The sequence below is a fragment of the Pelodiscus sinensis genome, chromosome 3, assembly GCF_052426305.1.
Source record: "Pelodiscus sinensis isolate ZL-2025 chromosome 3, ASM5242630v1, whole genome shotgun sequence".
Taxonomy (NCBI): domain Eukaryota; kingdom Metazoa; phylum Chordata; order Testudines; family Trionychidae; genus Pelodiscus; species Pelodiscus sinensis.
The window spans coordinates 44,324,577-44,351,074 of NC_143054.1; the positions used below are offsets into that span (position 1 = coordinate 44,324,577).

Genomic DNA, 26,498 nt, shown 5'->3' on the forward strand with positions numbered 1-26,498 from the left:
CCAGGTGTCCCGCTGCTCCAGTTCTCCGGGGCGAGAAATCCCCGTTCGTAACTGCGGATCCGACATAAGTCGGATCCGCGTAACTCGGGGACTGCCTGTATATGCAAACAAGAAGAAAATTAACTTTTTTTCTCTTGTTTTCTCTTTCTCCTTGTTTGAAGTAGTGTTTCATTTTTTGTAGAAGAGCCATTTCATGTTCTTTCCCACAAAATATATATGATCTCACTATGCTAATATGAATAATTATTGTTGTACAAGTGTTTGATTTATCTGAATTAATATCCCCATAGGTTGCCGGAAAGCTTTCCTGAATTACAGAATCTAACGTGTCTTTCTGTAAATGACATCTCACTGCAAGCACTACCTGAAAACATTGGCAAGTAAGTTTGTTTTTTAAACAAGATATGATCTTTAATTTGTTTTCATTTACTTAAATGTTGCACACAAGGTATATACAAAAATGTAAAGATTAAACTAAGAAGTATATTATGCAAATGAGTAATTGTGTCAGGGTATTACATTTTCTTATTCTATTTAAAACCCATACCTTCTCTCGGACCCTGCACCCCAATCCCATGCCCTTGGTCACCACTTGAACCCTCTGCACCAGGTCATAACTCCCTCCCAGACCCTGCATCCGCCTCCTACACTCCTCCCCAGGTCAGAATCCTCTCCCACACCCATTCCCCTGCTGGACCCTGCACCCTAATCCTCTGCCCCAGGTCACAAACCCCTCTTTTACCCAAACTTCCTCTTGGATCCCCAACCATCTCCTGCACCCCAGTCCCCTACCCCTCGGCTCCCGTCACCCACACCTGCTCCATAAAAAAGTGTGGCTCATGACCACTTTTTAACATGGTGGAGTGGCCTCCTTTGCTTACCCCTGACTTAAGACATTCCATAGAACATAAGACTTTGGGGAAATTTGGGAAAAAGGCACACTTTCCAGAGTAGATGGAAAGTGAAATATCTCTGGATTTCATGTCAGATGACGTCACAAATCAATTTTTATTTTAAGAGACTTTGAATTACTTTGTAACTTGTAGGCTTAAAATGGCAAGAATCTTAGATATGTTGTATTAATATCCATGCACTGGAAGATTTGGAGGTAATAGAAATATCTGAAATACTAACTAAAATGTTAGGCTTATTTCTTTTTGATGGCTTCAGGGACAGATCTATGGCTAAGAAAGTTGAGGTGCCTTAGATTGATGAAAGATAGGAAGGAATGCACCTTTTTACTGACATAAATTTGTAGTTTGGGACATCTGATGGCATCATGTGGAATAAAAATATTCTACATTTTGAATGAAACAAGGCAGAAGAGGTCAGTTAATGGACTGTATTTTAAAATGCAAGCTTGTTGAAGTGCAGTGTTACAGAAGAAACAAATGAGATACAGTAATTCCTCATTTAACACTATAGATGTTTCTGAAAATGTTTGTGCTAAACAAAAATGTGCTATGTGGAGTCAATTTTCCCATTAAAATAATGGAAAAGGTGGGGATTGCGTTTCAGGCGATGGTGGCAAAGTCCATTTTTTTGTTGGTGCTGGGTCAACGTCCACATTAGATATCTAGCAACACAAGAAAACTAGCAACACAAGTTGCCACAGATTGTTAAAACACAAAGATAAACACGTGAGTGAGCGAGGGAGTACTGTGACATGTATATTCATTCGCTCGTGCATATTGCCACTGTTTTTACCAACTTATACCGCCACACGAAGTAGTCCGCCACTTGATTATTTTCGTGTTATTTTGGAGATGGTCGTGTTCTTCGAAAAATGTTCCCTAAAAAAAATAGTGCTATTGTGAAAACGTGTTAAGCGGGCATGTGTTAAACAAGTAATTACTGTAGTGAGGCGTAACTCATAGTGATACAGAAACTGGTTTTTTTTTTTTTACTTGTACTGATAGGTACTCAGTTAAGGCTATGGGTTTTCCATCTGAGTCTGTTTGCTAAACTGTAATCTTGAGAGATTTTCACTTTTGATCAGGTAGGGCTGATTATCATGTAGATGGTTCTTCATTAAAAAGCAAAACTGAATGTTCAGGAACTTGAAACTGTTTATATTCTTATGAGCACTATTATACCAATTAAAAACGTAATAGATCTATCAACATTTGTGAAAGTCAAATGTTTGTCTTGTATTAACTTGATATTAAAAGTTCAATACATTAAGAATTTCATTTAAATTCGTTGAGCTGTTCTGTTAATGGAGGCAGTGGAAAATCAACTAAATGGAATAGCTTCTGAAAATAACTAGAACTCTTACCTCATCTTATGGATTGTCTTGTCCTAGTTCAGTAATACTCACAAGTAAACTGTAGAATTTTCAGTTAGGAATTCCAAAATCTTCTATTGATCCTTTATATTTTTAAGCTTTCTAATTCTTCTCCCCAGCAATCGTTTTGAAGGTTCCATAGTAAAGTCCAGTAGCTCTGGTAATCTGTTGGGTCTCAACCATTGCTGAAGTTCATCATGCTCTCTTTTAATTAGATTTCAGTGATAGTTTAGATCCAGCAGCTCTTTTCTTCATGGTACGGTAATCTTCGGGATGGGTGGAAATTCATGGGGGGGGGGGGCGATTACTAGAGGTTTGTATTAGAGAGCTAAAGCCAAGCTGAGAAGGGTGGAATCTGATCCTTATGTAAATCTGAGTAGTCAGGAGAGACTGAAACTTCAGATCAGTTTATGTATTATAACACCATGAGCCCATATAACTCACCGCCCATGTCTCTGTGGGCCGAATCCAGCCCGTGGACGCCGTGCCACTCCCCTGCCCCCAGGATCATGCGAAGTCTCCTCCTGCCCTGTAAGGGGCACACAGTGCTTAGAGTGAAAGCTGGCTCCTTGCAGGGCTGCAGGAAACTTTGCCGGTTCCCCCATCCCCAGGTCAATCAGGGCCTCGGAGTGGAAGGAGCGCACAAAGTTTCATTCTTCCTGCCACCACCCTGCAAGAGGCTCATGGTGCTCTTTTTGGCCTGGGTTTGGGGGGAGCTTGTGAAGTTTCCTTCTGTCCTGCAAGAGAGTAGGTGCCTAGAGGGAACCACCTGCTGTTCAGAACAGCTGGCAGTTGTCTCTAGGGGGAGGGGAAGGGGAGGGCAGTGGGAAAAGACTTCACGTGTTCCCCCAGGTGAATCAAGGTCTGTGGGAGAGGGAACACAAAAGTGTCCTGACCCCACCCCTTCCACCAGAGGCCTCGCTCCTTCGCTCAAAAATTAGTGAAGTGGCCCCCTTCCATCTAAAATTATTGCCCATCCCTGGTCTAGGCCAAGAATTCATACCAAGCCCAGTGTAATTCAGTAAAGCAGCTACAATTTTCTTTGAGTAGTAGGTTCTCCACAAACTGCTGATAATCAGGCCCACAGGAACATATTGCCCACCTAAATACTTCTACAATTTCTTCTAGATGTGGAATTATTTACTTCCTGACCTAAACTGTTACAGAGATGCTGCATTCAAGTGTTGAGTGAAGCCATCTTATCTGTTAGACTAACTGAAGTGTAGGAGCATAAGCTTTCATGGGCATCTGACGAAGTGGGTCTTTGCCCACGAAAGCTTATGCTCCTACACTTCAGTTAGTCTATAAGGTGCCACAGGACTCCTCGCTGCTTTTGCAGATTCAGACTAACACGGCTACCCCTCTGATACTTGACATCTTATCTCTGTGTAGGTTGATCTTCTTTGTAAGGAAGTTCAAAATGTATAATGCTTTTCATGTTAGGAAATACAAACAAGTAATAATTTAAATGCTTACTGTTCTGTCCTGTGGCCCCCTTTTACAACTTGTGGCCCTGGGACCATGAAACAGTTAATGTTGTTAACTCTGAAGCCCAATAATGATAATGATGTAAAAGATCATACTAACGGCTTGTAGATAGTGCTGCTTTGTAATACTTGTGCCCACTAGGTTTGCCAGGTGTCCGGTATTCACCCGGACAGCCCAGTATTTTCGGCTCCTGTCTGGTGTAAAAAAAAAAAAAAAAAAAAAAATTCAGAGAATACCAGACGTCTAAAATGTCCGGTATTTTCTGAATTTTTCCCTGGCCAGGAGGTGAAAACGCTGGGCACCTGGCAACCCTACAAACACTCAGTGCCTGGCTTCCGCCCCCCTTCCCGCCCTCTCCCCCTCTCCCCGGCTCTCAACACTCCGACCCAGCCCCCATGCTTACCTGGTTCCCCAAGGCTGCCAGGGGCTGAGTGCTCTCGTGTTCCTATCCCTGCACTCACTCTTAAAGGGGACATGCTGTTTTAATGCTGTTTTATTTTAATTTTTGGATTTGGGGTCGGTAGAATTTTTGGAGTCCTTTTTTTTTCTTTTTGCTCAACAACTTTGGTCCCCCCTCCCTTTTTTCCCCTTCAACAGAATTTTCTTTGGGGGGGGGGGGGGAATTTCGGTATTTTGTTTCAACCATCTTGCAACCCTAATGCTCACTGTTGCTTATGTTTGTTTTGAAGATACTCCCTTTTGCACTAGTATCTGGTATACTGTGGTGAAATCCATAAAGGCCAGTTAAAGGAAATTTGAAGGGGAATTAGTGTGCAGGCAACACCAAACCACATATTTAACGATAGAAATACTTATAATTTACCGGTGACAACATGAAACTACACACAGTTAAAATTCCTCTTACTAAAACTTTCTGAATGTTGGGATTCTTGAGGGAGGGAGGGAGGGAGGAAACACAGGTGGCTCAAAGATTCTAAGTCGTTTTTTCTGTGGTATTTGGGGAGCCAGACCATGCTTGTAACTTTGTATCCTCTTTATTCTGAAGCTATACATTTCAGAAAAACTACTCCCCGAAACAGGCTTGCGATATGTTTCCCCATTCCATCACAGTATGCTGACCCAGTAGGGAAAGGTTAGCATCTTTACTAGCCTACTTTATAGGATAACAATTTCTGGCCGTGTTCCTCTGTTATGGTGTAGTGCTATCAGATTATAATTTAACCATAAACCCTACTTTTGATGGTATTTTGTTATAGTTGCAACAAATCTTGTGCTGAATAGGATACATGGCCAGAAAGGGTTAAACAGTCTTTGAGGCCAAATGACCCAGAGTTAACCTGTAGAGGCATGTGAGAAAAGTATTTAAAAGGTAATTAAGGCCATTCAATGCTAGTTAGGCTAGAACTTTGAAATGTGAACCCATATTGTTAGAAATTAGAGGTAACACTAGTTACGTGTGTTTACTTATATCTTTTAGGTGCTAATCATGTAAACAGACAGTTCCTGTCTATCATTATAATTGTTGAATCTGAGAGTAGAAGGGTATATTAACATTTAAATTAATCTTGAGTGTAATAAAGTCATTGTCATGATGTCTCTTTACAGTTTATGATAAGATAATTTATCTATTAAGAAGTTGATTACCATGATGATTGGGAAACAGAAGGTTACACCAAAAGCTTGTTGTTTACTCAGGGCTGTATCAAAGGGTCTTGATCTTTTTTTGTCTTTTATCTGCTTGGATGCTCATGGGGAAAGCTGCAAGCCATAAGAAATGAGATTGCAGGATATCCTGGTGTCCTCCTAATGGACACTGACTTAATTCTCAGATCTGCTTAAGGTTTCATGCAGAGGAAGCCTCAGCCATACGGATTGAGGTCCCAGTCCTAAGATGGTACACCCTAAACATGAGTTTGGATTTTGAACTATAACTCTGGACTAAATTCTAAAACCTTTTGGAACTACAAGATCACGGTTATAAGTACTTATATGTTTTGCTTATAAGAAGCACACTGAATCTTTTTAGGGAAAAGGGCGATATGCTGCATTTATTAAGAATGCAATAGTAAAGAAGCTAGCGTGTGCGCGTGTGCATGCGCACACACACGCACACACATTTTAGGTGCCAGTCTGTTGTTTTAAATCAGCCTTCTGGCCAGGTTGGGTGAGGGAATGAGTGTGGCATGCATATACTGTGATTTTCCCCCTCCAAATAACCATGTGCCCTCCCCTTTGGGTCAGGACCCACAATTTGAGAAACACTGGCACAATAAGAACATAAGAATGGCCACACTGGGTCAGAACAAAGGTCCATCTAGCCCAGTATCCTGTCTGCCGACAGTGGCCTATGTCAGGTGCCCCAGAGGGGGTGGACCAAAGACAATGATCAAGTGATTTGTCCCCTGCCATCCTTCTCCAGCCTTTGACTAACAGAGGCCAGGGACACCATTTCTTACCCCCTGGCTAATAGCTTTTTTATGGACCTAACCTCCAGGAATTTATCTAGCTCTTTTTTTTTTTTAAACTCTGTTATAGTCCTAGCCTTCACAGCCTCCTCTGGCAAGGAGTTCCACAGTTTGACTGTGCATTGTGCGAAGAAGAACTTTATTTTATTAGTTTTAAATCTGCTAGAGGATAAAAGCATGCAAAAGATCAAATTACATGGGGGGAGGATAGTCCGTGGCACATTTTTCATGACTGTGAATTTGGTAGGATTCTAATAAAAGGTTTATACTGAATAGTTTGGCATGTTTTGTTCTAGACATGCTGGCTAACACAATTTCCTTCTTTGGATCGAGGGAAGAGAGTTGACATAACATATCTTGATTTTAGTAAGGCTTTTGGAATAGTTCGGCATGACATTCTCATAAGCAAATTAGGGAAATGTGGCCTAGATGAAATTTCTATAAGGTAGATAGATATACAACAGAAAAGCCTGTCTCAGAGTAATTGGCTTCCCTGTAGCATAGACCTGCTATTTTGAAATAAGCTATTTCAGAGTATCTCTTCCGGAATAGCTTATTTTGAAATAAGTGTGCTGTGTATATGTACCCTAAGAAAAGAAAATAGATTTAAGTTGGATATTATGGACAATTTCTACCCTCAGTTTATTTGGTCTCCAAAAAGGGGGGAAAATCTTTCCAGAGATTATTAAATTGACATTTAAACATAGTAGTTAGTTGATATAACAATGCTCTTAAAACTAATACCACCTCAAAATTGACTAGTGTAATTCGAGTTGCCTCAGTTAATTTTTTTTATTGCAACATATATGTTTGGAAAGGTGACAGGACCCTTTTTTTTTTTTTAATTAATCAATTCCCACAGTGTTCCTATTGATAATGGGGAAAATCCTATTGACTTCATTAGTAATCTTTGCAGATTTTGACCATTTTAAAGAATTATGACCTTGCTACTATTGCATCTTATACAATAAGATGTGTTTGTGTTTAAATACTGTAGGCTTTACAACCTAGTTGAATTCTATAGGACTCTTCATTAAGAATAAAAAGAGGAACTAATTCTTAGTCATAGAATGAGTTTCTTACACTTAGGTTGATCGTTATGCATGTTGTAATATATATTTACCCAATTGAAGGCTACAAAAATGGGCACCAAATCAAAAACCCACTTTTAAAAAAAGTCTCTATTTAAACATAGCTTTATGAAACAGTTTTCTGGGAAAATGCAATTAATTTAAATTATATATCATTAGAAGTGTACCACATAATAGATATGAATCATCAGTTTATTTTATGACCATTTCAAGTTCAGTCTGAAATGCAACTTTCAATAATTACTTTGACAACATTAAACACTAGCTGCAACTGTAAATAAGCGACAGTATTCAATCTTTTAAAAAAATATCGTAGGAAGATACAGCAGTGGATCTAGAAGTATAACTTGTGGGCTGTATAGTCATAAAACTTTTATGAAATGCCTGGTATGTAATTTTTTAGTATGCTAATGCTAATTGACTTGTAAAGGAAACACATTACAGCAAAAAGCAAAATTGCCCCCAAACCTAGTTTTTCAAACACTTCAGTAATTTCTCTGATTCTGACATTACCACTGTAATGTTGCATCTGATGAGTACATTCAGATGAAGACAGACAGACAGGGATGGATTTAAGTGGCGGATTGTGGCTTTAATTTTAACACTGGGTTGAAGTGCTGTAGGCTCATCCCCACTGTAGTCTCTCATGTTCTAGGCATTTAACCGAGTCAAGTGCAGCATTATGAAGTTCCAGTTGTATAACCAGTAATTCATAATGGACTTCCTCATCATGCTTCTAGGACTCGGCTTGCTTCTGAATCCCTTTGACCTCCTCTACTGCACAGGGCCAAAAGAGCAACTTGGTTTCTGAAGGCTTCAGATCTCCCTTTCATGCAAAGGCACAAGATTTAACAGTGCAATCCTCAGTTTCTGATACCTCTGGCAGCTGGCCTGTTAGTCTTTATCCGCAAAGGTCACAGGGGATACCACCTATGAGCTTGGTCACACCCTTTATCCCTACTACCCATTTCCTGCCTTATCCAGTCTAACATATTGAAGCCAAATGTTCAGCCTTTACAACCGACAAGTATATCCCATCGGTAAAAAGCAAGCTGCTTGTTCCCAATGGAGGGAATCTCTAAGCCACTGGTAACCAGAATGATTCTTTGGGACCCTATCCACACAGGTTAGTTTGACTGTTCCAGACCAAACTCGCCTCACTAATATTTCTGATTAAACCAATCTTGTGTTCAGCCAAGATGTTTAACTCATCCCACTGAATCTTAACTCTCAAATTTACTCCCCTGAAAACATCCAGACATGTCCGGACATTTACGTGGTCGTAATTGGCCCATCATCGAGTGGCCCATCATCGAGTGGGAGAGAGGGTATGAGCTAATGTCACACATTCCTCCTGCTGAACCAACGAATGCAGTCAACACAGATGCAGTCTGAAGGCTCAATGCGCAATGGAGTGCCTGCAAATCCAGATAGCAGCCTACTCTTTGGTTGCTCCAGTGAACTATAGAGTGCTGTTTCCAGCAACTTATAGCCTGGAGCCCCCGCCCTCAGGAGTCACACTGTTTAATGTATGGGGGCAATGACCTCTGCAACTTGAAAGAATGGGTGCCACAGTTTTCTGGGTTGAGATGCTAAGCTCTAGTGCCTTCGTTACCTCAGCAAACTTTTATCTGGTTAGGTAGCTTAACCATGCCTCACCACCATTCATGGCATGTGTTTTGGATATAACATCTAAATATTATGAAAATGGAGATGCTCTTGGCTCAGTTTGTTTTGCAGATTATATACGTGTGTATGTGTGTATATATATGAAAGGCTGCAGTCCAGTTCTGTAATGTTCTAGCCATCTTGAGTTTGCTGGTTTGTTGTCTTGTTTCCCTCTCCCTCTCTCCTTCCCCACCTGTATCCTACTCCTGGTTTGCACAGAAGAGAAATGTCTTCCTGTTGAAGAAATGCTCTCCTTTACAATTTTTTTTTCTATAACATCCTTTGACAAATGGGGCCCCAAGGGATTGATCATTTCCCACATGATTAGTTGGCATCAGTGTTTGTCTCCTATGCTCTCCTCGGTCGAAAAGGAAGGGGTCAGGCCTTGTTAAATGTGCTGCCCCCTAGTGTTTGGATTTCTCAGTCCACTGTACCTTTTTGCAGGTGCCTGGCTCTGCGGTGCTGGGACAAGTTGCTGCCAACCATTCTCCGTGATAAGAGGGGAGGTTCCCAGTACAGGCTGACCTTTTAAGCCCCACATTCCTGGGTAATGAGTCAGCCACCACGTAAGCTTCTTTTTCAGCAGTTTTATGTCTTCCCCCTCCCCCCAGCTCCCAAGCCATCAAGAATTGCTCAAGCTATCAAGAATTGCTTTCCCGCCTTCCCCAAGCCATCAAGAAATGCTCTCTTCTGTTAGCCAACACCTCAGCTTAAGATGCACGGAGGTGATTGGAAAGCTGTATTTACTTTAATGTCCAATGTGGTGTTTGATTGTGATCTCAGTGGTGTTGCATTAACAGTTGGCATATTTTTATTATATCTTTTCATTGAATGGGTAATAAAAATTTAAACCATGTGGTAGATTTCAAATGTCTTCCTGTTGAAGAAATGCTAAATTCTTAACTTTTAAGGCTGGAAATGGCTCTCGTAATCTAGTCTAACCCCTGGCAATAACTCATGCCATGGAATTTCATTCAGTAGTGAAATAAACCGCAGTAGCTTGTGGTTGAAATTGAGCACACCTTTTTAAAAATAGTCAAAGATTCTAGCTGAAGAGAATTTAACATACTCCTTGGGAAACCATGAGTCGATCTTCCTAAGTGAGGCATGGTAACATGGAAAAGAAGGCATGAGCTGTGCGTTTTTGCTTTGTGTTGTTTTTGTTTTGTAAAGAGTTCTGTCAGCCACAGGCAGCCAGAGTTTGTGCATAAAGGCTATGCGCTCAGAAGGTGGGGTAATGGGATAAAGGGGACAGCTGGAGTCCTACTGCCCGGGCTCTCCTTTCCACTCTTCCTTCAGTACCTCACCTGGAGGCAATGTCAGGGCTCCTGCTGTCAGCCTAGAGGTGGCAGCAGCATTGCAGAAGTGAGGGTGCTACTGGGGAGCTAAATTTGCTGTGAAAAGTGATATTGACACAAATCACTTCTCTCCTTGCCACCTTTACTTTTGTGTTGCTGCTAGCATGGTTCTGCTTTCAGAGCTGGGCACCCAGCCAACAGCCACTGTTCTCTCTGACTTCAAAGCTGGGCAGTGGTTTATGTAATTGAGGGACATAGGCACATAGTTGATTAGACACAAAAGGGGGCGCAATCAAAAAAGTTTGAGAACCATTGCAATAGTTAAATTACTTGGTTTAAAAAGTTACATTTGATTCTAAACTCATACACTGTTGTTTGTAGTCTAGGTAGCAGCATTGTCTCTTTATGGATAATTGACCATAATCCTGTTTCTTGTATCAGTTGAGGAAAAAAAAAACTTTATTTCTAACTTGTTTGTCCTTAGTAGTCTTTTATACTAATGGGCCAATTCAGCTTCATCAATCTTCATTCTAGTAATAAATTCTCCAGTGTTGGCTATAATCAATGCTAGGAATGTGTTACATTTGTTTTTTGTCTGAATTCAGATTTGGCTGAAGAATGGGACAGTGGTTGCATTTCTCTTCGTAGCTCTAAATATATTTTCACCTCATTTTGTCCAAAAACAAAATTAAATCTTTATCACTCAGATATGGCAGAGCATGTTATGTTGCAGAAAACTGCTTTTTATTTGTAAATACAGTATCTGTTTTTTATTTTTTCCTAGGACGGATTAAAGCAGATTATAGCATTGGATAATGTTGGACTCCTTGTATTCCATTTAGACAAAAATAAAACCCTGAAAAATCTGAATGTTACTATGGTGATGTTAGTAAAAGCCTGGGTTATGGAGAAAGCAAATGGCTTAGAAACATACTGTCACTTACGATAATGAGTGTGCCGTATTTGGCAAGTTGTGTATAGCCAGAAATGAGTTTAGCTGCTGCTGTAACTTTTTTTTATAGCCCACATGTCATCATAATCTAAAAGCCAATAAATAAAATTACTTTCATAGAATGACTTAAACCCTACGTTCTCTTTTTAGTAACTTAATACCATTGACCTTTTTATCAAAGTGGAAATGTGGGTTACTTCCTGTGTTGATTGCTTCCTTTCTTGATTTGTGTAATGCTTTTATTGTACAGGGTAGGGGAGGAGCTGAATTTTAAAATTTCTCTTCAGTCTATCAAGGAATTGGGTGAAATGAAGTGTGGGGAGATGTTTAAAAAAGAAATTGTTAGGATACAATGTATAAAGATTCCTTTTTCCTTAGTTATTAAAGTTATTTAAAAATCTTAAGATGGCTTCAAAATTATTTTTTATCTTTTAGTCTTTTTAACCTGGCTTCCTTGGAACTAAGAGAGAATCTGCTGACATACTTACCAGAGTAAGTTCCACTGCATGTGTGTCTGTCTGTGGTCGTGTGCTCTTTAATATCTCTCCATTGTCGTCTCCCCCCTCCCCCCCCCAGAAAAAGTCTGAAGTTAATATTTCTTCTGGCCCTCATTTAATTTTATAAATTAAAATTTGTTTCAGACTTCTGTGTAATGAAAGAAGATTCACTTCCCTTAATAAATAGGAAATTTCCTCAAGGATTTTTGTTCATCACTGGTTTGAACTGTGAGCTTTACCATTTTTTTAAACGTAAATATGCACTTACACATAGGTTGAGTAATTAACAGAAACCATGAAAAAATGGAGATGAGTCTGACATTTCCTGGCAGTATCTAATGAGAAATTCAACTCTACTCTCACAAAAGGAATGGGGAGAAGGTCCTAGAATTTGTAGTGGGGTGCTGTGTCTTCACCATCTACAGTGAGACAGTCTTTTTGTTTTTTAATTTTTTTTGTATTGGCCCCTGCTTAGACATCCTTTTTCCTTTTCTTTTTTTAATCCCTTTCAGCTTCTGGAAGGGGAAGATTTTTCCCTTCTTTATTCTCAGTACCCCAGAATCTTCCTCACTGACTGAGGGAGTAAAGACTCTCTACTACCAAAGGATGGATGTCTATCTAATGCAGGTGTGGGGAAACTTTTTTGGGTTGTGGGCCACTGACCCACAGAAAAATCAATTGGAGGCCACACACAAGTGAGAAGCAAAAAAACCCCAAAACAGAAATGTGGCTCCTGTCTGAGAAGGAGAGGGATTTGCCACATTTCCCTCTCACCCCAGAGCCGTGGAGTGCCCAGCCTAGTACGTTTTGTGTGTTCCAGCCCCGCTGTGAGACAGCAGAGGAGTTGTAGCACCCACGCAGGCTCCCCAAAGCTGGAAGGCCTCCAAAGCCTTGGGGGCTGCATCTGACTCCCGGCCTGAGGTTCCCCACCCCTATTGTAATGCTCTGCTCCAGTGTCGTCTTTTGAGCATTCCTTTCTTCAGTATATATCCAGTACTTGCCCACTTACTAATGTTTGTAACTCATGAGCCTTAAGGGGTTCCAGGTGCCACAAAAAATTTTAGAGTATGAATATATAGGATTTTCCATGCAGCATCAGAGTAAAACCGTTTGTAAATGGACAGTCTTATGGCTCTGAGGTCTGAATAGCAGTAGTGAAAATGATTAGTCTTGTGTCATGCTTCTGCAGCTTGGGGAAAGGTAAGCAAAAGCTGAAGCTTTCATCCAGACATATATTGGTTTGAGTCCATTTGTGAGAAAGTTTTCAATTCATTTTGAATGTATGTGGTATTACACTGGCTAAAGTCACCACTGCAGTGCCTCCTGCAAGCCAGTACTGGGAATTAGCTCTCGCAGCTCCAGAGTACCTCAGTCTGGTATAAGGCCCCTGCTGTGGACCCACAGTTTAGGGGGTCTTTCCCTTTCTGTGGAATGTGGTCACCTCTTTAACCCCACCACATGCCTTCAGTGACTCATTGCCATTCTTAGAATCATAGAATACTGGAACTGGAAGGGATCTTGAGAGGTTGAGTCCAGTCCTCTGCCCTGATGACGGGACCAAGCACTATCTAGCTCACCCTTGATGTCTATGCAACATACTCTTATCCAGTGATGGAGATTCCACAACCTTCCTAGGCAATTTATTCCAGTGTTTAACTACCCTAACAGTTAGGAAGTTTTTCCTAATGTCCAACCTAAACTTCCCTTGCTGCAATTTAAGTCCATTGCTTCTTGTCCTATCATCAGAGGCCAAAGAGAACTGTTTTTCTCCCTCCTCCTTGTTACACCCTTTTAGATACTTAAAAACTGCTATCATGACCCCTCTGTCTTTTCTTTTCTAAACTAAACAAATCCAATTATTTTAGTCTTCCCTCCATAGGTCATGTTTTTTAGACCTTTAATCATTTTTGTTGTTCTTCTGGATCTGGATCTTTGCCAATTTCTCCACATCTTTCTTGAAATGTGGTGCCCAGAACTGGACACAGTATTCCAATTGAGGCCTAATCAGTGCAGAGTAGAGCCGAAGAATGACTTCTTAGGTCTTGCTCACAACATTCCTGTTAATGTATCGCACAGTCACATTTGCTTTATTTGCAACAGTGTCACACTGTTGACTCATTTTAGCTTGTTGTCCACTATTGCCCCTAGATCCCTTTCTGTAGTACTCCTTCCTAGATGGTCGCTCCCCATTCTGTAGGTGTGAAACTGATTGTTCCTTCCTAAGTGCAGTACTTTGCATTTGTCCTTATTAAACTTCACCCTATTTACCTCAGACCATTTGTCTAGTTTGTCCAGATCATTTTGAATTATCACCCTGTCCACCAAAGCAGTTGCAACCCCTCTCAGCGTGGTATCATCTACAAGCTTAATCTGCTCTCTGTGTCATCATCTCAGTCATTGATGAAGATATTGAACAAAACTGGTCCCAAAATAGACCGCTGCAGAACCCCACTTGTTATGCCCTTCCAGCATGATTGTGAACGGTTAATAACTACTCCTTGAGAATGATTATCTAGCCAGTTATGTACCCACCTTATAGTAGCCCCACCTAGGTTGTATTTCCCTAGTTGATTGATAAGATTATGCGAGACCTTGTCAAATGCCTTACTAAAGTCTAGGTATACCACCGCTTCTCCCTTATCCTCAAGGCTTGATATCCTATCAAAGAAAGCTGTCAGATTGCTTTGACATGATTTGTTCTTTACAAATCCGTGCTGGCTGTTACCTATCACCTGGTTATCTTCCAGATGTTTGCAGATCAATTCCTTAGTTACTTGCTCCATTATCTTCCCTGGCACAGAAGTTAAACTGACTGGTCTGTTGTTTTCTGGGTTGTTCTTATTTCCCTTTTAATAGATGCACACTATATTTGCCCTTTTCCAGTCTTCTGGGATCTCTCCTGACTTCCAGGACTTTTCAAATATGATAGCTAAAGGCTCAGAGATCTCCTCTATCAGCTTCTTGAGTATTCTAGAATGCATTTCATCAGGACCTGATGACTTGAAAACATCTAACTTTTCTAAGTAATTTTTAACTTGTTTTTTTATTTTAATATCTAAACCTACCCATTCACTGGTGAAAACCAAAACACATAAGTCATTAACCACCTTTGCCATTTCCGAGTTTCCTATTATTGTTTCTCCCTCTTCACTAAGCAGTGGGCCTACCCTGTCCTTGGTCTTCCTCTTGCTTCCAGTATCTATGTAGAATGTCTTTTTGTTCCTTTTTCGAAAGAGGAATGTAAATGAGACAAATCGAAAGTGTAAATGAAGCACGGATTTAAATATTCTGCGCTTCATTTGTATATTCGTGTCCAGGCACTTTTTCAAAAAAGGGTTTTTCGAAAGTGAAAGTGCAGTCTAGATGGGGTTCTTTTGGGGAAATAAAACCCCTTTTTCAAAAGAACCCTTACTCCCCATCTAGCCTATGTCTCTAGCTAGATTTAGCTCATTTTGTGCCTTTGCCTTTCTAATCATGCCCCTGCATATTGCTTATATTCATCCTTTGTCGTTTGAGCTAGTTTCCATTTTTTATATAACTTCTTTTTTATTTTTAGCTTATATAAGATCTCTCGGTTGATCCAGGTGGTCTCCTGCTATACTCTGTATCTTTCCTACACAGTGGAATAGTTTGCTTTAGGTCCTTAAAAAAAGCCCTTTAAAAAAACTGCCAGCTCTCTTCAGTTGTTTTTCCTCTTTGTCTTGCTTCCCATGGGAACCTACATACAAGCTCTCCGAGTTTACTAAAATATGCCTTCTGTAATCCATTGTTCTCCCTTCTATTTTACTATTCTCCCTTCTACCATTCCTTAGAATCATGAACTCTGATTTCATGATCACTTTCACCCAAGCTGCCTTCCATTTTCAAATTCTCAACCCAGTTCCTCCCTATTTGTTAAAATCAAATCTAGAACAGCTTCCTTCCCCCTCCCCCCCAGTAGCTTTCTCAACCTTCTGAAATAAAAAAAAATTGTCTCCAATGCAGTCCAAGAGCTTCTTGGATAATCTATGCCCTGCTGTGTTAGTTTCCTAACATATGTCTGGGTAGTTGAGAGGTCCCCCATCATCACCAAATCCTGTGCTTTGGATGATTTTGATGTTTAAAAAAAAAAAAAAATCTCTTCTGCCTAGGTTGGTGTTCTGTAGTAGACCCCTAGCATGACATCATCCTTGGTTTTTTTTTTTTACCCCTTTTAACCTAACCTAGAGACTCTCAATAAGTCTGTCTCATATGTCCATCTCTACCTCAGTCCAGTGTTTACATTTTTAATATATAAGGTACCACCGCCTCCCTTTTCCCCCTGCCTATCCTTCCTGAGCGATCTGTACCCTCCTATATTCCAATTGTGTATTATCCCACCAAGTCTCTGTGATGCCAACTATGTCATAGGGATACTGTACTGGGTCCTGCCTTGAGGGCAGAGGGCTGGACTCCATGACCTCTTGAGGTCCTTTCCTGTTCTAGTGTTCTATGATTCTGTGATAGTTGTGTTTACTTATTAGCACTTCAAGTTCTTCCTGCTTATTCCACATACTCTTTGCATTTGTATATAGGCATCTAAGATACTGATTTGATTTGCCCCACCAGGGCCCCTCCTTTCTCTGCTATTATAGCCCTTTCTCCCTCCCATTTCTGAACCATCTTCCAGGTCTCCATATTTGTCACTTACCTGTGGGCTTTGGTCACCTGCCTCCATCAAATTTAGTTTAAAGCTGTGCTCGTTAGATTAGCCAGTCTGTATCCAAATACTCTCTTCCCCATCCCTGCTTAGCAGTCCTTCTTCTTGAAACAGTATCCCGTGGTCAAGGAAACCAAAGCTCTCTTGGCAACACCTTCTTCGCAGCCAGGTATTCACCTCCGGGATGCACCTGGGCCATGACCTTTGACAGGAAGGACTGAAGAAAATACCATCTGCGCTCCAAATTCCTTCACCCATACTCCCAGAGTCCTTTAATCACTCCTGATCTGCTCAGGTCACACCTTGCAGTATCATTAGTGCCCACATGGATGAGTAGTATGGGGTAGTAGTCAGAGGGTCGGATAATCTTTGACAATGCCTTCATAGCATCTTACATATGAGCCCGACAGGCAGCATACCTCCTAAGATGACATGTCAGAGCAACAGATGGATGCCTCTGTCCCCTTAGAAGAGAATATCCAACCACTACCCTATTTTCCTCCTCGCAGTGGTGGCTGCAGACCTTCCAGATTTGGGGAGACAAGGCTTCTCCTCTTCTGCTTTAGGGGGTGATTCCTTGTTTCCCAAATCCAGAACAGCGTAATCGTTCTTAGAACCATGGTGGTGAGGGTTGGGAGCAGGGGTGGAGCACTGCCTGCTGCCAGAAGTGACCAGCTGCCAGTGTCGTCCCTGAATCAGAGCCATCTCCTCTTGCACCAATGGTGTGTGTGTGTGTGTGTGTGTCAGCAGTCTTTTGTAATGGGATAGCTTCCTCAGCCTCAGTTGTCTCCACATGAATACTGTCAAGGAATTCCTCATGGATTCAGATGCTCCTTAGCCTAGACACTACTTCCTGTAGCTCTCTCATCTGCTTCCTGAGGGATTCAACCAGCAGGCACCTTTTCATGTTGGATGGTCTCCCTAGCTTGGATTTGAGTAAGTGGGAATTGCAAACCACAGTCTTTTCAAAACCACAGAGGCATCCATGGTCAGGTGGTCTGGCTGGCTGCAGGTAGAGGAGACAGAAGCGGTGCTGGCACAGGTGTTGCTGGTCTTCCTAACCATATTAGGACTCCTTCTTACAAACTCCTTCTCAAACTCCCTTATCTGCAGCTCCCTGTCCACTTCACTCCTCTGATTGCTCTGCCTCTGGTTTTTAAAGCCTGCTCATCTAGGTCAGATTTACCCCTTTGTCTAGTCCCTTCCCTGAAGGGCAAACTGCAGTCTGATCTGGCCACTCATCACTGGCAAGGGGCATTAGACTTGCTGCCTCTTCCTATCCCAGCTGCTTTTCTACAGCCCCTAGTTACGCTTTCAGGCCTCCATAGCCAGGCCTCTTCCTGAGTATTAGGCTGGGGTTCGTTCCCCTGCCCCCCCTTAATATTCTCCACAAGGCTGTATTTGAGGTACCTTCCTAGTTGGCATCTTGGTCCCTTTTCCCTCAAAGGACGCTGAGCTCCCTCAGGAGAGTAGACATGACACATAGCCCCCCGAAGCCTTCATTGGGCTGCATGCTCTGTCCTGATAGCCTTCTCCCAGAGCTGTCCTTAACCCCTTTTGCTCCAGTGTGGGGCAGCCACCCTGCCACAGATATAGACAAGGCTAAGATTGGTGATTAGCATAGTGGGCAGTGATCCAATCAATCATGGTGCATTTTATGCTTCAGAGGCATAACATTAAGCTGACAAACCCAGTGCCCTCCAATAGCATGTTAATGTACACACTTGATGCCCAATAAAATACTTTTCTAGAAAAAATGTGTGGTTATACTGTGGAATGAACTCATTCAAATACCAAGGGTTTCTGATGGTGTAGACCAGTGTTTCTCAACCAGTGGTACGTGTACCCTTGAGGTATGTGAGAGAAGCCTGGGGGTATGTCAAAACAAGTGAAATTTGTCAAAAAAAAGTCTGGGATTTTGCTCTGCAAAGGGGATCAGGAGGGAGCGGGGCATGTGCCTGTCAAATTGAACTTTCTGAGCCACGTGCCTAGACGTTAACAGCTGCTGTGCGCACATGCCCCAGCGCCTGGCGGGGAAAGCATGTGGCTGTGGCGGCTGCTCCTGTGAGACTCAGGGCAATTCCAAGTTGAGGTGGGTTTAGATGGGGAGGAAAAAAAATCACTTCCAAGGCTGCCTCTCTTAGTTCGTTGCCTCCCTGGCGTGCTCCAGTGGGGAGAGAGGCTGAACCTGGAGACGCGCATTACCCTCACCCCTGACAGCAGCTCAGTACAATAAGGCTGAACCTGGAGACGCGCATTACCCTCAGCAGCTCAGTACACCTTACCCATGGTGCTGCGGAGAGGAGCTAAAAGGCAGTGAAGCGGCACAATAAACTTTGCTTCAAAGGACACCCCTCATCTGTGGTTTGCGAAGGAGGGCGGGAGAGGGGCCAGGAGTGCACCAGGCCGGGGTGGGAGTGCGCAGCCCCACTCGGCGAACCCGGGCTGGCAGGCACTTGCTCCCTGCAGACAAGCTGCTGAGGCAGGGCCAGGCGGTGGGAGTGGGCACTTCAAATGTAGGGTTACCATATGTCTGATGCCTGGCTTTGGGGGAGAGGAAGGTTATTGGGTTAGAGTGGCGGTGCTAGGAGTGTTTGGCTCTATGGGTACTTTTTTTTTGAAAAAGGGGTACTTTATAAAAATAGGTTGAGAAACACTGGTTTAGCCTAATGTGATTCTCTCTCTCCTTACAGATCACTCACTCAGCTGCAGAGACTAGAAGAACTTGATTTAGGAAACAATGAACTTTATAACTTGGTAAGGTATCAATAGAATATGGCATTGAAAATGTTGCCATTTCATATGGAACCAAAATATCCAGAACAGAATTTTCCCAAATCGAAAGTGGTGGCACCTTAAAGACTAACAAAAATATATATATATAGTATCATGAGCTTTCGTGGATAAAACCCACCTCATCACCAGATAAGATCATCTGAAGTAGGCTTTACCTACGAAAGCTTATGATATATATATATATATAAAATATTTGTTAGTATCTAAGGTGCCACAGGACTACGCATTGTTTTTAAACTTACAAGCAACATGGCTACACTTCTGAGACAAAATATTTTGTGTGTATATGAGGGTGATTAAGGAATGGGTTAATCATTTTGGGAGCTACAACTTAGACTTGTTTTGCTTACTTAAAGAATTAGGGTATGTCTACACAGCAAAGTTATTTCGAAATAACAGCCGTCTACACAGCCAAACCGCTATTTCGAAATTAATTCAAAATAGTGGAGCGCTTATTTTGAATTTGGTAAACCTCATTTCATGAGGAATAACACCAAATACAAAATAGCTATTTCGAAATGAGTGCTATGTAGACACTTGTATCGAAATAGGGGGCCTCCACTCCAGCCTCAACCAAGAACACTCCTCTTCTTTCCCCCTCCCCAGAGCCCTTAAAGGGGTTGACTCTGGCCACAGTGCCTGTGCCAGATCCAAGCCTGCCAGCCCAGAGGTAGCAGTTACTGCCCCTGACCCAGTGGCCCCAAAACATGAGCCAGCAAGCCACTGGCAGCCAGCCCTCCACCACTCCCCAGGAGCAGTCTGCCAGCTCCCAGGAGCCTGCCAGGGCCCGGAGAAGGCGAGCACCTTCCTGGCCCAGGGTGGATATCGTGGACCTTATTCAGGTTTGAGGGGGATGCCCCCAACGTCCATGATTTCTGCACTAGACGGACGAACGCGGCCATCTATGGCAGGATAGCTGCCAGCCTGCCCACCAAAGGCCACATGTGAACCCAGGAGCAGGTCTGCATGAAAATCAAGTTGGTCCGGTGAGACCTCCAACCCTGAGCCCTGAGCTTCTCCTCCCCCTTCTTCCAGCTCCCTCCTCCCAGGTTTCCCCTTCCCCTCTCTCACTCTCTTCTCCCTTTTCCCAGTCTCACCAGAGTTTCATTCTCCCTCCCCCAGTTTTGTTAAATAAAGAGAGTTTGTGTTCATGAAAATACATGTATTTTATTTGACATCAGGAAAGGGGGTTAGGGAGGGGTAAGTGGAAGGATGTGAGGGAGGAATGAGGCACAAGCCCCCAGTGGGGCAGACCAGGAATGCTCTTAGTGCTCCTCAGGGTGGAAGCTCTCCTGCAGGGCCTCCTGGATGCTGACAGCCCCCCGGTGGGCCTCCTGGATGGCAGCCTGCAGAAACTGCAGCCAAGCTTGCAGCAACGTGTCCACCAGAAGCACCAGAGTGCCCAGGGGTGTGTCTGGCTCCAAGTTGCAGAATGCTGTGATGTCCCAAGTGATCACAACCTGAACACGCGGAGACAAAATGCTTTGCTGTCCCTCATCGAAGTAGGCAAGCAAGCAGGGAAAGCTGAGAACCGGCTGTCCAAGGGGGGGGTCCCTTTAAGCACAGGCCTCAGATAGCCTCAGGCAGCAGCTACACAAAGACACTCTTGACCTGATGCCCTGCCGGACCTGGTTCCAGCTGTCCTTAAATGAGATTCAGCATCCACTCAGTGTGGACGCACTATTTCGAAATAGCAAAACGCTATTTCGAAATGCATTTTGTGTGTAGACGCGTTATTTCGAAATAAGTTATTTCGAAATTAGATATTTCGGAATAACACTGTAGTGTAGACATACCCTTAAAGAACAAGGATAATGTATCATCGCTTGAATATGTTTTTTTTTTTCCTCCTGATTCTGCGTAATGGATTGTAATTGTTTGCCTAATACCTGTCTTTCCTCTCTCTATGTTGAAAACTGTCTGAATATGGAGTCCCCTTTGTTAATCTAACATAGTCTTAATCAAATACATAAATCACCTGTTGAATACTTAACAAAACGTAATGAATACAAGTTATGGTCTTATTTAATCAAATTTTCTAAATCTGAACTGGCATTACAACATAGTAATAGTACTGAAATCCGTGTGTTGTGTCTCCTGATTTTTCGTTTGTTGCATGCATTATTTTTTTCTGTATTGCCTTAATTACCTTTTGCTCTTTTGTTTATCTTTAAATGTTATAGCCCGAAACAATTGGTGCACTTCTCAATCTTAAAGATCTCTGGCTGGATGGAAACCAGTTAGCTGAAATCCCTCAGGTAAAGGATTGTCATTACAAAAAAAAAAAAGTATAAAGAAAAAATTCTTTGTAGTTAAACTCCAAGTATCAAACTAGCTTTTTGTTGGGCTTCTTTTTTAAATTTTGAAGTTTATTAGCTTTTTTGAAAAGATCAGCAAGTATCTTTAGGATTCCTGCCTCTCAGCTTTAGAAGCCTTTGTCATATGCACTGATAGGCTTAAAAGGGTTTTTATCTGCTGTATGGCAGGACTTTTCCTCTGCCATATTGGTTATTCTCAATTTGTAGTGTTCCTGGCGTAGGCATCGGAGGACCAGTATTCAGTTGAGCTGACCCTCAAAGTCTTCACACTTGCCAAAATGCAGGTAGGCAAAGGGGTGTGTAAACTGTCTTCTTCTCTAGCTTGCTCCTGCTGTTGGAAAATACAGTGACTAGAGGAAATAGGATAATAAAACTTTCTCCATAAATAGAATTTTGAAACTTCAGCCCTGCTACTGGGCTTATACAAGCAAATACTCCCATTGCCTTCTATTGCAGGATGAGAGGCCTAAACAGTTAAGAAATTCTGTAATCTAGTAAAATTCCCTATCCTTAGTGCATTAAGAACAGCATTTTTAAAGAATCAAGCCAAAAAAATCAGGCTATTTCTCTGGTATTCTGTATGCTGAGTCCACTGTGGGTGATGTGGAAGTCTTGCGTGCTATCAATGCAAAAACAATGTTGCTATCAAGTGAGTTTAGTCTATGCCTTTTTGAGTCATTAAGACTAGCTACAGTAAGAACTTTTAAGTGGATTCAATTAGACTGGGGTGGGCAAGATATGGCCCATGGTTTGGATCTGGTCCACCAAGCATTTGGGTATGGCCTGTGGCCTACCTTGGTGGGACCCCCTTCCCCCCCCCCAAGAAGGCTCCCTGCTTATTACAGCCCCAGGCCGCTCAGAGCAGCTGGCCGCTGGAGCCATGTGACTTCAGGAATTGTTTCTCTTCACTCCCTGGTAAGGGGCACACTTGACATGCTGCCCCTCCCCCAGCACAATCATTACAGCTCCCATTGGCTGGCTTCTGGCCAAAGGGATCTGCAATGATTGTGCTGGAGGCAGGGGCAGTGTGCAAAGCTTCCTGAGGGTCCCACTTGGCTGCTGGCTGGGAGCCTGCATCTGCCACCCCTTCCACATCTCAACTCCCTTCCCACATCACCATCTCCGCCTACCCCAGGTCACCACGCATATCCTCTGTAGAATCCTTCCCCCAGGTCACAACTACCTCTCAGATCCTGCATCCCCTCCTATGTCCCTCCCTCAGGCCAAAATCCTTTCCTGCGTCTGTCCCCAACCCTGCACACCAATCCTTGCCCGAGGCCATAACCCCCCCTTCACCCAAACTCCATCTCAGACCCTACCCCTCTCCTGCATCCCAGTTCCCTACCCACAGCGCACTTCACACAACCTGTGTACTAGGCACCACACCCTCTTTATAGAATAGTGCAGCCCTTGACCACTTACCAAAACCTTGGAATGGCCCCACATCTAAATTATTACCCACCCCTGAATTAGACTCTGCAATCTTAGGTCTTCTCTGGACATTTGAAGTTTAGCAGACATTTTTAGCAATAATTAGTGGGTTTTGTTAATGTACATTGAAGAAACCCTATGAAAAAACTTTTTTATGAGCAACTTACTTTATGTAATTTGTTTTGAAAATATAGAGGAAAAACATCAGTGTTCAGTTTTTCATTAATCTATTGCAACTCTGTAGACACTTATATATGCAATACTAAGGATGCTGTTCTTTTTATGTCTTTATTTTCAGCTGTGTTGGTACAGCAGTGCTGAACGTTTTGCAATGATTAAAGTTAGCTATGACAGAATGAGCGTAGGTGTGTATTCACAGTGAGGGTGTACTGAAATATATAAAAATAAGAGGTGTCAATATTTTTCCAGTCAGATCTTTAAATGAACTATATCACTGTCAAAACTAAATAATTGGTAACAATAGCTGAAGAACTTAGTATAATTTTAGAGGCTTACAAGCTGGTTAGTGTAGCACTTATTATTTGTATTTCTCCATTTGTTCGTGTGTGTGTGTGCGGGGGGGGGGAGGTGGAGATACATGAAATCCCTAGATGTTGATAGTTGTGTATGTGGATAGATTGGACAAGAAGAGCCAGTCATTTGCCTGGAGTTACTTGGGAGAGACTGATGTGGGATTTAAGTTCTGTAGCTTCAAGGAACAACTGCATTGAGTTTTTCCCCAGGAAGACAACTGTTTTGGCTTATGTTTCTCTTATGCTGCTTGCTTCTGTTCCTATTATGTACACAGTGTTTAAGATGGAAGCCTTTTTCTCTGAATTACTTGCCTGTTGTAGTCAAATATTTTTGTCTTAAGAAGCTGCTGTTCTCATTTGTAATATGACACAAAATGAAAATGGTCATCTCTGGCCCCCTTTTTTAATTCAAGTCTGATAGGAAACTTTAAGTGGCTTGGAGTTGCCTGTTTGGATAAGACTTGATTTTTGTTGTTGTTTGTTTTGTTAAATATAATATAGGAAATAGGAAATTTGAAAAACCTGCTATGTCTGGATGTGTCTGAAAATAAATTGGAAAGACTTCCTGAAGAGATCAGTGGCCTGATTTCCTTAACAGATTTGCTCGTTTCTCAGAATTTACTTGAGGTCCTACCTGATGGTATTGGTAAGTATAAAGTAAACATAATAATAGACAGCTACTGGATCTAGTCTAAACAGGAAGCATGTTTGTCCTGAATATCTTTTGCAATGCTCTGCTTATGTAAGAGATGAGTCTATCACGCTTTTTTTAAAAGGGTCTAATATACACAAAGTCCTGATCATTTTATACTTACAATATTTGTATTTCTGTTGTGGAAGGGATGCCTCACCATTTAGACGGCCTGAATTTATTATTAATTTAGAGAGCTAAGTATGAGAGATGTGATCCATGGCCATAAGCACCAAAGGATTCAATGTCACAGTTCAGGACAACAAGTTATGATGCCCCCGACTTGCGACGCTATCCCCGGAACCGATCGCGTTGCAAGTCGGGGGCAGCTTGTAACATGTGATCTTAAAAGGCCCAAATCCTTCCTACCCATTCAGGGAAGGATTGGGGCTCCGTTGGACCTGTCTGTTAGCTGGATGATTCTGAAATAAGGCACTGATATAGTTTAAACTAGGTTTATCCAGAAATCCTTTCTTTTCTGGTCTCTGGAAAAATTGAACTTGAACTAATACGTGCGAGCACTCTCCAGGTGGTATAATACTTTCTCTGGAAGTGTTGCAGCCTGAGTGAATTTACCTGATTGTCCCCCACTGTTAGTTCTTGCAGGAGCTTTGGTCACCCAGCTCCATAGAATTTGTGGAATTCCTGGCCTACAATCATACATGCACTGGATATAGTAAGCTCTCCCAAAGAGACTGCAGGAACTTGTTCTGTCACGGTCAGGTGTGTAAGTTGCTTAATTGGCTGTTTTATAATCTGTAAATCCTATTTTGTAGTACATCACATTAGGGATATAAAATCCCATTTAAAATGTTAACTGGTTAAACTATATTTTTAACCGGCTAACCAGACCACGGAGAGGTGCAGTAGGCCCAGGTAGGCTGGAATAGCGCCCGCCTGCAGTGTGCCATGGGCAGGAGGCTGCTTTGGCCTGGCTACCAGTGCCCATGACACCACAGGCGGAGGCACTGCTCTGGCTGGGCCAGATCCTGCTTACCGGGTAAACACTTACATTCCTACATCACATGTAAAATTATTCAGTCATTTATTAAAATTCATCGAGCATAGTTCTTTAAGAAAATGCTCTGTGTGTGTGTGTCTGTGTGGTTTTTAAACAATGGGTGGGATTATAGGGACTGTATCAGTGTGCTCAGCACTGTACTGAACATAGTAGTTTCCGACCTATGTCCGAACACCTCCACAGCCTTTGAGACTCGATTTTAACCCATGAGGCTCTCGGCAACTGTATTTATGATTAAGTGTTTTTTCCTTATTGAAAAATGTTCCTGAGTCCTCTTCTGTGATTCTAAAATTGGAACATTTTAAGTCAGCCCTGTCACTATGGAAAGTCAACCCTAGGATGAGCAGCCTGATGTGAGCTCAGTACTCTCTGAACAGTTGCTCTCTGTTCCCTGCTGCGGCTGATCAGTAGCTCCACACTGGCTGCCCTCTTGCATCTGAGAGGAAGGAGAAGAGTAACTATGGAAGTTTCGTTATCTGCTTCCATGTTGGGTAGTTAAAGCCCTATGGCTTAGGAACATGAACGGAGCTTGACTGATGCTAGCACAGCCATTCAGGGCAGCTCAGGAGAGGTTAGAAGGAAGAAGACTTAAACTTTGTACCCAGTGATGACTCCTAGGTTATTTGTCTCCAGAACAAGTTAGAGCAGCCTGGGGAACACTCAAACTTTCAACAGCTGGCAGAGGTCTCCATCCTACACAGAACAAAGGGAGCAGAAGAGGACAAAGTCTTCTCTGTAGTATCAGTTGTGACCTGTGTAGTATCACTGACCTTTTTAAGAGTAATGTTTGGCTCATCAGCTGAAAAGGTTAAACACCACTGGCCTGGAGAAAGACCTGGTCCATGCTCTAAGAAGCAGAGTGATATTTAATGCTTATATAGTACTAGCTATCCGTGTCCTGAGCTTCAGTGATTCTGGTAGAGAGCTCTTTGAGAGTGACATGGCTTAAAATCCTCTCCTTCGATGTTTTTGTTTTAATTCTGACCTTATTAGTTACCAGGCCAGTATGAGACTAACTATTGTTTGTACAGCACCTAGTGGATTTGGCCATGGCCCTATTTAGGTTTGCTACCTCAAACTACTATTGTATACTATTGGTATTACTGCTTCTAGTTTGTATTGCTAGTATAAACAGTAGCTCGTGTGATTATTTTTGTCAGCTGTTTAAGTAGAATGTAAAAAAGCCCTCCTATTTGGGTGTTGCTTGTGGACATTGAAGCTGATGTGGATAATTCAGGCTACTAGTCATGTACAGTACTAATAACAGGATTGTTGGAACTTTCCTTCTATGCCTTTTGATTTTCGCTCTCTTCAAGGAATATG

General features: G+C 42.2%; 1 protein-coding gene across 2 annotated transcripts in view; it reads left to right on the plus strand.

The window, feature by feature from the left end:
* LRRC1 (leucine rich repeat containing 1) overlaps positions 1 to 26,498 on the plus strand; it is a 146,876-nt gene that overhangs the window by 57,860 nt on the left and 62,518 nt on the right. For both annotated transcript variants that reach the window (XM_089777084.1, XM_075923612.2), the window contains exons 4-8: positions 291 to 380; positions 11,646 to 11,702; positions 19,079 to 19,142; positions 21,365 to 21,439; positions 23,965 to 24,109. In XM_089777084.1, the coding sequence (XP_089633210.1) occupies positions 291 to 380; positions 11,646 to 11,702; positions 19,079 to 19,142; positions 21,365 to 21,439; positions 23,965 to 24,109 (431 nt within the window). The remainder of the gene's footprint in view (positions 1 to 290; positions 381 to 11,645; positions 11,703 to 19,078; positions 19,143 to 21,364; positions 21,440 to 23,964; positions 24,110 to 26,498) is intronic.